At 42.7% G+C, this 16,939-nt stretch overlaps 1 protein-coding gene across 1 annotated transcript in view; it reads right to left on the reverse strand.

The window, feature by feature from the left end:
* Positions 1-783: 783 nt before the first annotated feature.
* efnb2a (ephrin-B2a) overlaps positions 784-16,939 on the reverse strand; it is a 29,157-nt gene continuing 13,001 nt past the window's right edge. Inside the window, exons 3-5 of the mRNA XM_058619751.1 lie at positions 6,929-7,021; positions 5,900-6,010; positions 784-4,653 (exon numbers count right to left, since the gene is read on the reverse strand). Of these exons, the coding sequence (XP_058475734.1) occupies positions 4,247-4,653; positions 5,900-6,010; positions 6,929-7,021 (611 nt within the window). The 3' untranslated portion in view covers positions 784-4,246. The remainder of the gene's footprint in view (positions 4,654-5,899; positions 6,011-6,928; positions 7,022-16,939) is intronic.

Below are 16,939 nucleotides of genomic sequence, written 5' to 3' on the forward strand. Positions count from 1 at the left end.
TATGAGCTGATTTGGTTGCTGATTGACTGGTATTAGCCAGATATGGTGAAAGGGATGTCTTTGACTTTGTGTTTGCCTGGCTACTGTTTGGAAGCTTCTCCTCTCCGAGTCGCTGGCATTCACAGGCCTATATACACTGTTTGTTGTTTTTTTTTCACAGAGCAGTCATCGTCTCACTGAGAGGAAACAGGATACCTTAATCACTGTCAACATTGCATCACCCAGCCTACACAGAGCAGACACACCTTCACTAATCCTCTGTACTCACTGTGTTGCCAGAATTCATTAATCTGTTGCGTTGTACAGTGAATGGCCAGAGCATGTGGGCAGTGATGTCCGCCGCCCACTCTCTGTGGTCTGAGGCTGTGAGTCATTATTTCAGCTTAGAAAATCATCACTGGGCACTCCACCAATTTATTGTATCACTTCAAGCTAACTCGATATATGGACTACTACTCATTCTTCATTGTCTACCACTTTATCATCCACATGAGGTTTCACTGGAGCCAATCCCAGCTGACAAAGGGCTAAAGGCGGCATACACCCTGGAACATGCAAACTTCACACAGAAAGGCCCTCGGTTTGATTCATGTGGAGTGGAGTGAAAAGTGCACCATTGTAGAAAGAAATTGTCCAAAGACAAAACAATCACCCTTCAGTGTCAAAATAAATACTGTATCAGTTCATGTACATTTTTATAGTTCAGTAAATTCACATTCGTTCAAATTAAACGTGGATATTTGTTTCCAGTAAAAGAACAAAGCAACACAGTCAGACAACACGTCCATAGGAAAAACATTTTATTGAAAAAAGATTTTCAGTTTGTAACAGACTGGTGGAATGTGTGTCATTTATCCTCACTTTGAACTTGTTTTAGACTTTTTGAACATTAAAGCCATTTTTCACAGCCTGCATCTCATACTGCTAGGGAGGGAAGTGAGCTACAGCCACCCAGTAACCATGACATGACAAAAGAAAACCGGGGTGTTTGGGGGGGGTGGGGGTCAACAAACAATGCAAATATAATACTGTGTTACTTACAAACTGGACTGAAATTAAATCATAAACAGAACAAAAGAAGAAGAAAAAGAAACTAATTCAATAAATATTTATGGTACACACTTATGGCACAAATATGCAGCAGTCGGTTTGGCAACTTTTCTCTCTTTTTTTTAAACCAAATTACCATGGAAACAGTGCAAAAGGGGAGGGAGTGGGGAGGACATGGGCTTTCGAACGCACGCTAGCTAAAATACATAGCAAAAAATTCAAATTTTATACAAAACATCTTACTTTAAGAGTTTATAAAAAATGTTGTTTTTTTATTGGGTTGTGGTCAATATTTACATAAGCTATTTACCAAAAAAGTAGTATGCTCTCTTTTACTGAAGTGTAATCCGTTTTGTTTTTTTTTTGTTTGTTTTTTTGTCTGTACTTTTTTTCTTTCTTTACTTTCCTAAAAAGGTGAATAAGGCTATTGTAACAACCCAGGATCCATATACAATACAAACATTAATGTATTTACAGTTTCTTACCTACAGAAGTATATGGTGCAAAATTACTGAGTCAAGTGACCAAGGGCTGACCATACGAGCAAGGCATTTACAGTAGCCTGAGGTGCTTCTCCTAGCCCGTGTGCTAAGACTCTCACAGGGTCGCTATGACACTTCATAACAGCTTGAACCAATCCTGGTCAGCGTTGGGAGAGCGTTAGTCGTGTGGCTGCTAAGAAAAGGACATCAGATTGAAAAGAAAAAGAATAAAGATTGTCATAGTCTGCCGCAGACTGACAGCAACTAAACAGCTGCTACCTTTTCATTTAAACCATTTTTGCGATGGGATGTACACGCACGCGTGCATGTTTTTTATGGTCTTTTCACAGTTTACCTTTGTACTACGGCACATATTTGAAACAAAAAAAAGGTTCAAATAATACTACACTGAATGCAGGAAATAAAAAACTACTAAAACAGCAGGCTCGTGAGAAGTACTTTGCTAGTTTTGTGTTTCATTTGTGTGTCGTTACATCTTTCAGTGGTTAAGAACACTTTCCATAGGTGTTTGTTTTTTGTTTTTTTTCCTCTTCATTGATTAAAAAAATAAATAGGAATTGCATATTTGCAGATTTTGTTGCCTCTCAGAGGCACAAACCTCAGATCAGACAAGGCTTGGCTTTTTCGGTGAAATTTTGATGCAATGTTATGAGCAAATGACAAATGGTGATGATCGCTGGGTATATGCACTTGACTATGATCAGAAATGAAGATGAAATATAAACTTGGACATGAGGAGAACTGGGGGAACTGGGTGTTCATGGGAATTATCCTTTGGGAGATGCTACACAGAATGAGTGTGGGAGAAACAACTGCCCTTGTGTACACCAATGTGAGCTATTTTGGGTCAGATACTCTACTCCCCGTGGGGCTGCGGCCACTGGCCACCCTCCCCTGGTCTGGTCCTTCTTCCCAGGACTGAGTCTTATGTCTGTGGACAAGAGCTCATGAAAACACGGCACTCAGTGAGTTGAGAGAGATATCAAATAATCAAAAACCTAGATTGCATAATGTGCACTTATACCATAATATATTAACATTACTTATTCTTCCTCTCCATACCGCCTGACAACACATGTGCTCAGTGTGTCTATCATAAATAAATTCTGCTTTTATTTTTTATCTTTTTCTACTTTTTTACTTGTAATGTCTTTTTTAAAAGAAAAATGTACACCTACTGTGTAAGTAAATAAAAAAAAAAACTTACAATATGGAAATGGTAGTGGAAATTGAGAAACTGTGGAAAAACAGTTAAGTAGATGTCCCTGTGCTTCTTTAATGAGAAAAGGACAGCACCAGATCATGCTGATTTTGGGCAAAACTCAAACATCAGTGGACCCCTCGGGGTAAACGGTACAGTACCTAGAGCTGTTTCAGCCAGCTGTGCTAACCTCAACGAGATCTCAGGCATCTTCTTCACCTGATGCAAAACAATGGCAGTAAGGCGAGGTGGATTTTTTTTTATTGCCCCTACACTTTCCCATGTGAAAAGCTCAGGTCATAGAGAAGTCGAGGTGAACTCTTGCTACGGATCCTGCTCCCCCATCTCGAGCTATAAATGTCTCTCTCTCTCTCTCTCTGGAGCGCTGGGAAGAGGGGAGGTACCACAAATGGAATTAAAAGTGCTGCACTATGTATCTGAAGATCCTCCACTCTTCCCAGAAGCCACCCTAGACAGACCTAATGTTCTTGCACCCTCTCAGGGATGTAGATTTTAAAGGTCTTCACTCTGAGCCACTTTTAAGTTATGTTTTATTTCACTTTAAGGGAAAAGGAAACCAAGATGTAGGTGAATGGTGACAGTCGAAAAAAAGAAAACTCTTCTTTTTTTTGTCCTTAAAACCTTTCAAGTAACATGTTTTCAGCGAACCGTAGTGAGTGATTGGCTGAAGACATTTCGGTGAATGAGAAGAAACGATGCAAAGCCACACTTAAAAACCCAAACATTTCAGGTTGATTGGTGAGTGTGGGCAAACGTGTGGGCGAACGTGTGTCCATGTGATGGTGAGCCTGTTGGTGGCAGGGTGAAAGGCTGAGAGTCAATCAGGAGAGTCCCAGAGAGGATTGGTGTTAGAATCTCTCCTTTCTCCTTGTTTGGCTGGTAAATCCACAGTCTCTCTCTTGCTTGTGAGCGTTAAGGATGGGCAGCCATTTTGCAAGTTCATAATTAGCCCATATCCTCGCTCACGTCTCCTCCTCGCTCGTGTTTTTTGTCTCTTTCCCGTGCTTTTCCCCAACCAGTAGTCTCTCTTAAGGTGAGGTCAAACATTTACTTTCACACCTTTGCATCCATACATCCGTTTGTCCATCCCAAAGAAAAACAACACACTGTGCAACTGTCTAACTTTCTGATTCCCCAAACAGGTAGCAACTTTGCCGAAAAAAAAAAGATTGTTCTCTCTCATTTCCCAAACCTCCCAGAGAGCAGCAGCAGTGACAGCAGCAGGCTTCTCTCTGGCATTTCCCCTCAACCCATCCGCCCTAACTGTGATGAAATCAGACAGCAAGGTATCAGTAAAACTTTGAAAAAGAAAAAGATATTGACAAAACTTTAGAGAAGAGGAGGAGGAGGAGCTGACAGACTGAGAGAGAGAAAGAGAGATTGTTTGTGGGTGGGCAGGCGGTGCCAGCCAAAACCAAGACCCTGCTCTTCCCGGGATTGTTCCAGTTTGACTTCTGTCCTAAGTTCCACCTCAGACTTTGTAATAGATGTTGGCTGGACTCTGAGGCGGCATCTCCTGAACTATGTAGACCGGGTGGCCGTAATCGCCGCTGACCTTCTCATAGTGCGGGCAGAAGACGCTGTCAGCAGTCCTGAGCGGGATGATGATGTCACTGGGCTCCGAGCCGTTATTGTTCCCGCCCCCTCCGCTCCGTTTGGGCGTGGCCAGGGTGCTTAGAGACAGCGTGGCGGCGTGCTGGGGCGAGTGCTTGCGGTGCCGCCGCCGGTACTTGAGCAGCAGCAAGACCAGCATGATGATGATGATGATGAAGATGACGCTGCCTGAGGCGATGCCGACAAAGATGGCCACTTCCGAGCCGATGATGCTGGAGGACTTCCCCCCGCTGTTGTTGTCGTTGCTCTCCCTCTGTGCTACATCTGTGAGACAGAGGAAAGCTGGAGTGAGTAAAACGGCGAGATGCAAGTGGTTCAGTTTTCAGCAAGACCCTGTGACTCAAGACCCCCTGTCAGTCAACCAACTGAGCTACCGTCCAGGCAATTTCAGGAACATGTCTGCACTTCAGTAAAGTTCAGCAGCTATAGTGAGGGGTTTAAAAACAATTGGCCACAGACTTAGACCTAAATCTGATTCTAAAAATATGTAGGGGGGAAGGACAGTCTCATGCCATCCAAAATGTAACTTTGATGATTTGAAAGGAAAGTAAGAGAAGCTCCAATGTAGCGTTAGCTGTTCCCGCTACTCGTTAAAAACTTTCAATTGTGGACAATTGAAATACAACTGGTTTCATAACACGGTTTGATGACGTTGATGACATGACGTTATCATGAAACCTTGATGATGGAAGCCGCACTGTGTTCTGTTCTCGTGGCAATGGAGTTTTGTTCCTTGAGCGGGCAGGAATATTGTGCCTCCCTGTCTGTTCCCCTTCAGGAGGTTTTATAAGGGGATTATGCTAACTTAAGACACTGCCCGCGGCAACCATATGCTCCTGCTACTGGCTGAGATGGATGGATGAGACAAAAAGCAAGAGGACAACAAATAAGATGCCGATGATCGGTGGATGATTTTAAAGGGCAGGATGGGACAACTAAGTGCCCATCAGATTTGGGAGTGAAACCAGGACACAGAGGGAAGGACTTGATGATTGTTATATAGGCCAGCTTGTTTTATTCTTGGGCCTTTCCTGTTTTCTTTCCTGAACAGGGCTTATTGTGTGAATTACTGTTCTGATTTTCTTCATGGGATATTTTTTAACTGCAGTGTAATAGCAGAGATAAGAGATGTCTGCCTGGAGACGCACATCATGGGACCGTGTTGTGATTTGGTGCCAGGAAAAAAAGTGCTTGTCTACTAAAAGCAAGTCATTAAAAAGATGGCAGACAGAGATCACATAATTTCCCTGAAAACGTCACTTAAGAGGTGGGTTGAGGCCAGTGAGTAGATACCTTCCAAGTCCTTGAGAGGCCAGAGATGCCTATCAGTTTTATAGGTAACATTTAATAAGCGGCTGATGAATTGCTGACCTTTCTTTCCTTCACTTTCACACACACAAGCACACAAACCCTTACTTTTACACAATCGGTTTGAATCTGGCTGAACAACTGTGTCAGTAAATCCTCCACTCAATCACATCTTTCCCAGGATTTAAGCTCAGAATCTCACCTGGCTTTTCCAGCACGTCATTACTGTTATAGTTGTCCTTGTTTTCTGGGTGCGGTGGGTAGAAAGGGACTTTGGTGGGGATGTCTTTGGGTGAATTAGGGTCAGAGGGATCTGAAAAAGACAAGACACAGGAATTAATGAGTAATTCTCTTGCACAAGTATGTGTGTTGTGTCAATTTATTTCTTTTCCCTCTCTCTCGGGGTTGCAGCGGATCAACAGTTAGTGATGTTTTCTAATGCCAGATGCCTTCTTGACACAACCCTCCCATTTATGCAGAGGGTTGCAGGTACAAATTTGCCCTCCAGGGGTTGGAGTCAATTAAGAGTGTCTACTTAACCCAATTAATGTGGAACAACAGGGATTTGGCACCTTTTAAGGGGCTGCCCAGCCCTTCACCTGTCGAGATTTGAACCAACAACCCTTGGGATACAAGCCAGGTTTCCCTGTTTGCTTTTCTTATATGGTGAATGCGTTTGGGTCAGACATGTTCACAACAGGAGGAGAATCGCCAGATAATCCATCCTTGAGCATTCAAAAGGCAGGAAACTCATAGATTATCCTGAGTTTCCTCCTGCTACGTTCTCCAATGATCTCACATTGGCCCCTGATGTTTTAAGATAAGATTGGCAGGAGAATCTCAGGAGAATGTCCAGAGCAACCTCCAGGACCATTTATTTCTCACCTCTGGACAATTTCCTAAGACTGTCAGGACTTCAGTACAAAATGTGAAAGGAGCTCATGACTCATGTCTGATGGGTCTGCTGTTAAAGTCAGTGGTTTCAGTGTTCAGGGCTGTATGTGGTATCATTCAGACTTTCTGAGGGAGAATATATCAGCAGATACACACTTCCACCAGATTAGATCTCCTGCCCCCTCACAGGTGTCATGAGACGATGGAGCCGTACGTCTCCCACAGTCTCCCATGACTTTATAAGGGTATTTTTCAGAGTGTCCCACACTTCAGCAAGGAGTGCTGCATTGTGCTGGTGCCCACTCATGTCTGCGCTTACAACCATAATTTTACTCACTTTGTCCCACTTTCATGATCATTTTCATGGACTTGAATTTGCACACTCCTCCCTCCTGGTTGTCGATTCCCTCCATAGTGCCATTCGATGTAGCTGTAGACAAGAGAAAGGAGAATAAGGTAAGAATTAAAGCTGAAGTAGAAAATAAGTTGTTGACTCTCTCTTCCAAGTAATTTGAAAAACAGTTGGGTTGATTGTGTTATTTATAAATGAGCTCCTCACACTTCATAAGCACAGACAGACAAACATGATTTCGGCCGTTTTTTCCAACACTGGAATAACAAGCTTTCCAAACAAGTGAAAAGTGTCCAAGCAGCTGCTTACTCCCTGTTTCCACTGAGTGGAATGACTTAGTTTGGAGAGGAACAGCCCACACCTACCAAGTAAAGGTGATATAAAAATGCAAGTCGGACCAAAGGCTTTCCTGTTGAACTTCCCGTGGTCAAAGAAAGAGGGTTGACAAGCTGTAAACAGAGTCTTGAGGAGGTATAGAATGCGCGTTCTCGCTAAGCTCCCTCAATTAATATTACACTGAAAGGTTATTTTTTGAATTATTGATCAAACCAATATGTTGCCAACCCCACTTTTAACCACCCTCTTTTACACAGTCAGTTCAAGGATGATGAGCGTTCATTCTGCCTCACACTCGTCTAAAGGGAATGAACATGGAGAGGGGGGGGAAGCGAATGTTGCTACGGCAACACTCCAGAAACAACAGAGCCAGATAAATGTCTGTGTAAAGGCAAGAGCTAGCACAGCAGGATAAAAAAAACGAAAAAAAAAAATGTGGCTATTGTAAGCATCTATAGCTAAAAACTTGTGTTAGGGGAATTGTGCCTGAAAGACAACAGAGGCACTGAAATGATTCCACTGAGGCAGGATATGACTCATGCCCTCTTTAATAAAATCACAATTCACCCGTTCATCCCCTCACTTGCCCCACTCTGGCAGAATATTTTCCATCCCCATAGTCAATTAATTTGAGTAATTGCAACTTTAATATCCATAACTGTGCTGATGGGGATCGTTGAAGGAGACAGTTAAGGGGGGGGGTAATGGACGGAGGAAGGGAGGGAGAGGGCTCTGGCTACGGTGACAGTGGCCATCTTGGAAAGCGACTGACAACACAGAGAGTGGCAGCCAGTTATTGAGGCACAAACTGAAAGCCAAGCTTGTGGATCAGCTAAAAAACTGAACGTTAGAGCCAGACAGTAGCAGATGTTGGGGAAATCAATCTGGTGAGGCAGTTAAAAGAAACACAGCACATGTGAAAAGGAAGAAACTAATCGGCTCTGAATGGAATGTTGATGATGTATGGAATGTTAAAAAATACACATTTGATAATGATAAATTTGATGTGGCCTACACAGACCAACACAATGGTCCTTACACCATTTAGCTGCTGCGCCACCTCTGTGTATGAGCATGTGTGTGTTTATCTGTGCTGCCTCTGGAGGCCGCGGTGTGGAATTGCAGTGAACGTCAATCAATGAGGAGGACAGGGAACAGGCTGGGAGGGAGGGAAAGGGGGAGGAGGGGGTAGCCGGGTCTATCAGGTCGGTAACACAGAGGCTAACGAGCTGCCAGGGCTTAGCAGCTTGGCTTCCCGCCAACGCACAGTGGCCCACATTCACTGTGACTGCTCCCACCACACCACACCACGCCACGTCCCCGCCCCTCCCCTTCCCTCTGCTTCCTCTCCAGCCTATCCTCATCTTTCCCCCCACTTTTCTACACACTCGTCACCGTAGCACGTCTGTCCTTCTGTACCTGAAATCTGTCCAAAACCTGTAGAGTGAAAGCCTCTTCCACACTAAAATGAGCGGGTACACGCCAGGTTTAACTCGTGAGAGGTTTAAACTGATTGTTTTAACATGTCTCACCCAATCCTGATTTTTTTTTTTTTTAAAAAAAGCTTTGAATAACGAAGCCTATGCATGGTTCTGCACTTTCTCCTCCTCCCCATTGTTACCTTTTCCCCTTCCTTTCCCTCCCCCTGGGCTAGCAATCATTTTGATACAAATCTTCCTGCTTCAATAAGACAATGATGGGAGTGGACACACAAGAGCATGTTAACAAGGACTCCCTGCCCCCCACTTCTCACCCTCCACCTTGCCTTCCCTCTCCCCCATCTCTCTGTCTCTCTAGTCGACCTATGGCTCTTCATTGGAGACTGAAAAGCACATTACACACAAAGCTTCTTAAAGGCTTGTGCTCCTGTGCCCCTGCGCTTGTGTGTGTATGCAGATATTAAACACATCTACCTGTGAGCCCTATATGCACATTTAAGATGCCATTCACCATCTGAACATAGTTTTTGGGTTTGTGGAGTGAAAACCACAGAGGTGGCATGTTTGTGAGGTTTCAGGTGGGAGCTGCTTGGAATGTAAAGCATACTTAAACACACTAAAGAGGTCAGAGGTCACAGGGGTGGGAAGGGCAGTGGGTCTCATATGGTGCACATGTCGCTACTTGTGCCACTGCTTCTCTTTTCTTTTGCACTATTAAAGCTATTAAAGGGATAGTTGAGATTGTTTTTGAAGTGTGTCGAGTGAGACACGCGGTCAGTGCTGACTGGGCTGCAAGGGCCCCCTGCAGGCCCCCTGTACTGAGAACTAGCAAAAGACGGCATGCACGACCTCAGTGAAAACACGATGGCCAGCACAGACAGATTTAGCCACTATGCAAATGTCTATGATAACTCAACATTATGTTCATTACTTTATCTTGCATTTATAGACAGCAAGTCCATAGAGAAAATCAATGATTTCACATCACAGCACACAGGAGTTGTTGATCTACTGCTGCCTCATTAGTAAATTCAAATATGTTATTGTGTGATTTCAGTGTATGAAATCCTTCATTCTAATCGCTTACCTAAGTGGCACAAACTCACCAATCGAGGCAACCGACAGCTCCTAAAATGCTCACTTTCACTATGGGATCTGGTGCGGGAGAAAGAGCAGCACGCAAACTTCAATTACAAGCCTAATGGTGAGGAAAAAATGGCAAACACATTCTAAAAAGATAGAAGATTTACGCAGGCACTTGAAACCATTTTAGACAGATCTAAACTGAAGATGAAAAGACAAGCTGAAGAACGTCAAACTTGTCTGTCTGTAATTTCCTTCACATCTAAAATAAATCAAAAAAACATCCTTCAATCTGGAATCGTTCTGGATCTTTTAACTTTCCTTCCCCTTTAAACGTGGAACAAATCACACGCTCTCAGTTCCAAGGCCGCATTCTAGGCAAAGCTGACTTGGATCTAAAGGGACTTTGATTGTCAAAACTACTAAGACTGGCTGAATGACTCAGGCCAGACAAGGCCGAGCTGGACAGTTGAGCTGGCTAGAGTTAACCAGCTAATCCCTAATGCCCGGGGAACACAGAAGGAAGAGGGGGAGGGATAGACCTGCCTCGTACAAGAACCTCACAAACAGATTTAGTCATCAACTACCGCTGACTGCTGTAAAGCCAGCAGTAGTTGGTGGAGTCCTGTTCTCTCTATCGTATCCTGTCCTGTAGTTGGCTTTACAGCAGCCGGCAAGACTCAGAGATGAGGCGGTAAGTGAGGATACAAGAGGGAGAAAGAAGGGGACTCATTTAGGAGATTAAGGCCTGTGTGTGACCTTCTACGAGAGGAACAATGGAACATTTATGCAGGAAAAATCATAAGAGTAAGAGGAAGAAAAGCTACATGTGATGTTCCAACATTCAGTCCATGTTGTCCCATTGGGAGTTGCAGTCTATTTTCTCACTGCTTTTGGTGAAGTGGTTAAGAAAGAGTTTAAAAAACAGCTTCAATAAAACACACCCACACCCAAGACTGCAAAAACAAGGGCCACAATTAAGGAAGAAGGCCATCAGGAAAACGCTCACTGACTATGACATAGTGCTGCTTAAGACCACAGTGACAGCTTGAGTGGGTCTGTAAAAATGTGCACACACACACACACACACACACGCACGACACATGTAATAGCCTCTCTGTGTCTGCTGTTTTTGTCAGAGCAACCGGTAAATTTGTTTTCGCATTATCACAGCGAGCAGGGTTATAAGCAGCAGCACCGATCCCAACACACATTCAACATAAACACAGCACACGCAGATGCCCCGCCTCATCCTCGCCCTCACTAACTTCATTTACCCTGCTTAACTTCATTTTCTCCCATTTATCAAATCAAGCAGCCGTGGTAAAAAAAAATCACTCGGTGTTTAACACAACAGACAATGTGTGAGCCACACTCCTGATAATGACTGAGGTGCTCTTAACCCACTTTCCTCCATCTGTACCAACAATAACCACTTCCTTTTAATTACATTGTACATTAACAATTTTTTATTTAAATAGCACCTTTAAAATATACTCAGGATACTCAGGGGTAAAAGCAAGAGACACACGATTGTATAGATGTCCCTGTAGATAAAAACAATATAAAAATAAAAGTAAATGTGCCAAAACAAAGAATAGTAGAATAGTTTACCGAATCACAATAAACAATAAAACAAGACCATTAATAAGCAATATTTAAAGAGTGGCCTTAGTGGTCCCTGGCCTTCATTTGATATTAATAATAAAAGGTAAATAACGATCCTTTTTTAAATTCTATTGTTAATGCAATTTGGTTTGCGATGTAAAAATCTGTCATGCATCCCGAAGAGTTTCCATAAAGCTGACACTTGCTAACACTGTGTAATAAATACTCAATGCAATGCTGAAAAATAAGGATGGGCTATTCATAAATACTGAAACAACAACAACACCAACATCAGAGAGACTGACAGGAAGTGAACTGTACACTGAATGAATGAATGAATGAATGAATGAATGAATGAATAAATGAATGGGGTTGTGTCCCAGAACGAGAAGAGGGGAGATGGCAGCTATTATCTCAACTCAAAGCATAATTACCGAGCATCAGGTTGCTATGGAGCATGAAACCACCATCATAGTGACTGTGGGTTATTATGGGCTGTAGTTAATGCCTGTGTCTGCAACCACGCAGGGCCAAGCTGGGTTACCTCCACATACCAAAGGTGTCTAATGACCACAGCTACCGGTCACTCACTCACTCACTCCACAGCTACACACAAAAAAACAACCTTAATTTGAACTTCAGTCCCATTTAAGGTGAATCTACACAGAAATGGTGATTTGGGAGTGACTGAAACGATATTTTCTGAGTGGGAAAAACAATGACATCATAGCTCTGGCATATGTACTGCAGCGTTTAAGTCATTTTGGGAGACATTTCCTGAAACCATGCCAAAGACCTTTTTTCAAAAAGATCATTTACGTTAGCAGCTTCATTTGATTTATCCTGCCATCCCTTTTCATAATGTGATGTTAAAGCAATTACTGCTTTAATACTACCAACCTGGCAACACCAAGGTCAAATAAAGCTTTGATAGTTTCAGTGGAGAGCATCTTTTAGTTGGATTTTGAAGTTTAACAGGAGAAAATGTTCCTGTTGAAGCAGCAGGAAGAAGACAGAAGGTGATGAAAGTTATCAATGTAATGTTGTTGTGCATGTCTGTGCTCTGACTCTCAATTCACTTGTCACTGTCCTTCTTGTGCCCTCTTTCACTCATCTTGCATCTTCTGTCTCTTGCTGTACACCCCCCCCCCCCACCCCCCCCTTCCCTTTAGCTCATCCTTCCCTCCCTTGTACGTTCTTTTTCACTCTAATTCCCCCACTCCCTCTTATGTTTTATGCCACTCGTTCTGCCCACTTTCCTTCCCTATCTCTCTCTTTTTCTCTCTTTCCCTCTTTAGGTCATGTAATCATCTTGCTTGCCAGGTTCCCGGCTACAGGCCATGCTGCCACAAACCATCACATCAAGCTCATGTGCTCTGAACTGGAGAGAGCGGCGATGTGCACGGATGAAAAGGCACACACACACACACACACACATGCAAATATCTGCACACTTATGTGCACTGACAGACATCTACATTATACAGCTGCCGTGTCTATGTGTGTAAGACAACACAAGAGGAACATGAAAAGCTAGCTGCATGCACACACACACACACACACACACACACACGATATGATATACATTATTTCTGAGCGGGACCTGTCAGCCTTTAGAGTGCAGGGCGACGTCTAATGTGTTTTTGAACACTATTCTTTATATTTTCATGTTTGAGTTTAAAAGGAGGTTGTGGTTAATTCTGTCAAGCATATCTCATTAAAATGTCTGGTTCAGATTTTCCAAAATAATATCAGGTAATAATATCAGACATGACAGCAGAATAGTCAGAGACGTCATGATTTCTAATGGGAATTCTGTTGCGATAGTGGATTCTCAATGATGAAAAGCACAAACAGTAACTTGATCATGGTGAATTTCCTTTATCACCATTATCGTGAATGGCGAAAATCGTAAAAAATTTCACATGAGCGGCTTGAAAATGCGTCTTAATCGGTAACATACAGTCCTAGTGATTTATTTTGACATGACACAAGGGAGAGCCTGCAAATTTACCTTTGTTTTTCACTTCATAATGTTCACACACACACACATATATATATGGGGGTGGGTTGAGGGGTGGTGAGAAGCAATGGAGAGAAAAAAATGCTTGTTAATTAAAAGCACTAATGAGATCCTTGCTGTGAACTCTGAGGTGAAGTCACACTCTGATGGATCAATAGAGCTGGAGGGAGATATATCTACTGTGTTACATCCCAACACATGTATGATCCACAATTACACCCACAACCTATGATTCACATTTGGCTCACAAGAACACAACACAAAAACCCCCCAAAAAAACATGGTTTCTTTTTGGAAAACACCTCATTCACTTATTCTTCCTGTGTTTCTTCTGCTTACGTGTTTATTTGTGCTTTCCTTCTTGTGTTTAAATCTGCAAATACTGGAGCTTCTCGAAGCAGGCCGTAAAAAACAGGAGCAGTGCTAAGTTCACATCATAGGAGTGGAGCCGTTAAAGCTGCAGAACCGGGGGTGGAGCTATCAACAAGAGACAATCGACATCAGAGGGTGACACCGCTCCCTCTTTCTGCTCTTTAAGCCACACGCACATCGCTCTGCATAAAGCTGCGATGGGAGTGGCAGCAGTGCGACGAGGGGGCATTTGCAAGAACTGCAAAATTGTTTTTTTTTTTTTTTCAAAGCCTCCATTTTAAAGCTATCCAGTGAACTTTCCCACCACTCTTGTGTTGCGACATGTTGACTCAGCAGACTGATGTCGACGGAGGTAGAGGTGGTGGGAAATCGAATATTCCCGTCTGCTCAGGCTGTGGTCGAGAGCCGCAGATGGAAATGCATGTGCAGATAAAGTGAGGGGAGTGTTGTTGTTGTCAGTGGGTGTACAGTTTGTACTGGTGCAGCTGTGTGTCACACAAATACTATCTATCTACCCTTCCACTAACACACCTACTGTACAGTATTATTATGTTGGTGGGAAAAAAAATCAAAATTAAAATATGTTGCCATATGTGTACGCAAAACATCATGTCTCATTCATGTTTGAATAAAATTCATATGTTGAGTATAGAGATTATGATTGCCTTTTACTCATAAAATAATTACTTTACCTTACATTTTGTAACCAAGCAAATATGTTCATCAGTAATGTCCATAAGCTTTCAGAAGATATGCATAAATGAAGACATTCAGATGGAAACAGATGAACTAATTATGCTGCAGAACCTCAGAGCAACCTCAAATACCCCCGAGTTCAGGATTCAAAGACGGCTAAATATCTGTATCTATGATCTAAATATATATATATTTAGATCATTACAAATCCTTACATCCTGGAATGACTAGAAAGATAAAACATGAGTACTGTTTGTTGTTGAGCTAAACAGCATTTTCAAGTCACTCCGATTATCATGATAAAGGAATTATTAAACTCTCCCTAATCTAGTGGCAGGAACACAGAGAGATGACTACAGTGCGAAACAGGGGGAAGTAAACAACCAGCACCCCGCTCTTAAATAATTAACTGCTGCGTTTGGTTGGAGGGAGGCGAGGACGAGATGAGAGGAGAGGGGACATGATCATGGCTGCATCTCCTCAGTCGCACAGTGTGTGTGTGTCGTCCCTCAGCAAACACGCACACACAGACGTACAGACGTACAGACGTTCTTATGCGTGGTATTGGACAGCAAGTGTTTGTCAGTGGAGTCCTGCCTTGGAGCCCTTATCGGTCTTTTAACCAGCTTTATTAGCAACAAGTGTATTTAACAGAATGAGTGTCTGACCCGTTCGCACCACAAAATGACACACTGACACAGCGAGACATGACGTGACACGCAAATATCCCACAGCTGTGAGCCACAAGAGCTGTTTACAGCTGTTTGCCTGTTCACTCTGAGTTCACCTATGCAGAAGTGGAAAAAAGAAAAAAGGCATGTGGTGTTAAAGAAACTGTTTTCTGAAGCAGCTGCTAAACAGATCCCTCTAATTTGACTTCTGAGTGTAGAAGAGGACATTTAAATTCAGAGGCCTTCTCTGGAACAGGCCGTTAAAATTGGATTTACACCACGCAGTGCAATCAGCTGTTACCTTCCGCATTTAATTTGGGAAAAATGTCACCGTAATGGATGATTTGGGTTATAGGTACAGTAATCCATGCGCTTCTCTCCTCCGTTCTTTGCTCTCTTTGCCTTCCTTCCGACTCACTCAGAAATATGGCCTTCCCCTACTGTGACAGCTCACAGATGGCGGTGGCAGAGCCTCACAGATGGTCCTATGTGCCGCACAACCCCCATCAGCGCCACACAGATGGTTCAGTCCACCTTCAGTGTTTCTAACCAGGGGGGCCGCCGCTAAACCCCAACACAACTTCCTCCTAGGATGGTGTTAGTGTGTCGCAGGTGATGAACAATGAGAACACACCTGCAGCACGGGACTGGATGCTGAATCACAAGGATGGCGGGTGAGCTCATATAGCATGTGTAAATAGCATGTGCAACACCTAAAGAGGTGAGTTTCAGATACTGTTTTGTGATCTGGCAAGCACGGACACCATCTGGAAACATAACACCTACTCATCAGGACATTTTCTTACAACCGTCAGTGGTTCGGCTACAGATTCCCATGTTCATACAAGAAGCAGATCCTAATGAGAGAATAAACACATTCTTCTGTGGATGCTACTTCAGCATCATTTTAAATCAAAGTTCTGGTTATTATCAGTATGAATCTCATAGTGGTCAAAGTCAGTGGATCACATGTCATAAAATAAACTCAAAAGTAAAGTAAACTCCGATAGGATCTATTAACCCTACATATCGTTTTAACGCATCACTTGTGTCGACTTATTTTAAGATAAAAGAAGAAAACACCAGTCGAGAGTGAAACATTTCAAATGAAAGAAAACAGCAGCATTTTATATGAGTCATGTTGTGGCCTATTATTTCTTGCAGAATTTTTGTTTCACTGTTTTTCTCATTAAGTCGTTGAAATGACTGGTTGTGGCTCAGTGGTAAATGCATGTGTGTTATGAATGGCTTAGTTTTTCAAAATAGGTTAGTTAATAAAGGTTTCGACGTTGGTATAAAATTGGTATAAAGCCATACCTACTTTAAATGAATTTATGTGCTTGTCACAACCTGATTTGTCGCACAAAATAAGTGGAAATACATGTTTTTTGCTTTGAAAGTGCTTCAGAGGCTCCTTCCGTGAACAAGTCGACAAGACTTCTTCATACACTACAGTCAGTCTTACATAGCCCCGCTTCGTCAAACTGGATTTCAAAATAAGAGCCACAGACATTGGCTTTTTACTACGTCACATGTAAATGTTTAGCCACAAAACTTAAATGCAGTATTCTTCCAAAAATAAACTACACGTATGTTATCTTTCATTTGAGAACGTCTCATCTGTTGTTAATACAACAGAGGCAACAGGAAGTCGTCACAGGTTTCTGGTAACAGATCAGGAAGCGACAGTGCTCGTATCGCTTGTATATTTTAGTAAAATTCAACAGCCTGATGAAGCAAAACAGGGAGTTTTGAATTAAAAAAAAGC

This window comes from Solea solea, chromosome 2 (assembly GCF_958295425.1).
Source record: "Solea solea chromosome 2, fSolSol10.1, whole genome shotgun sequence".
NCBI classification, from domain to species: domain Eukaryota; kingdom Metazoa; phylum Chordata; class Actinopteri; order Pleuronectiformes; family Soleidae; genus Solea; species Solea solea.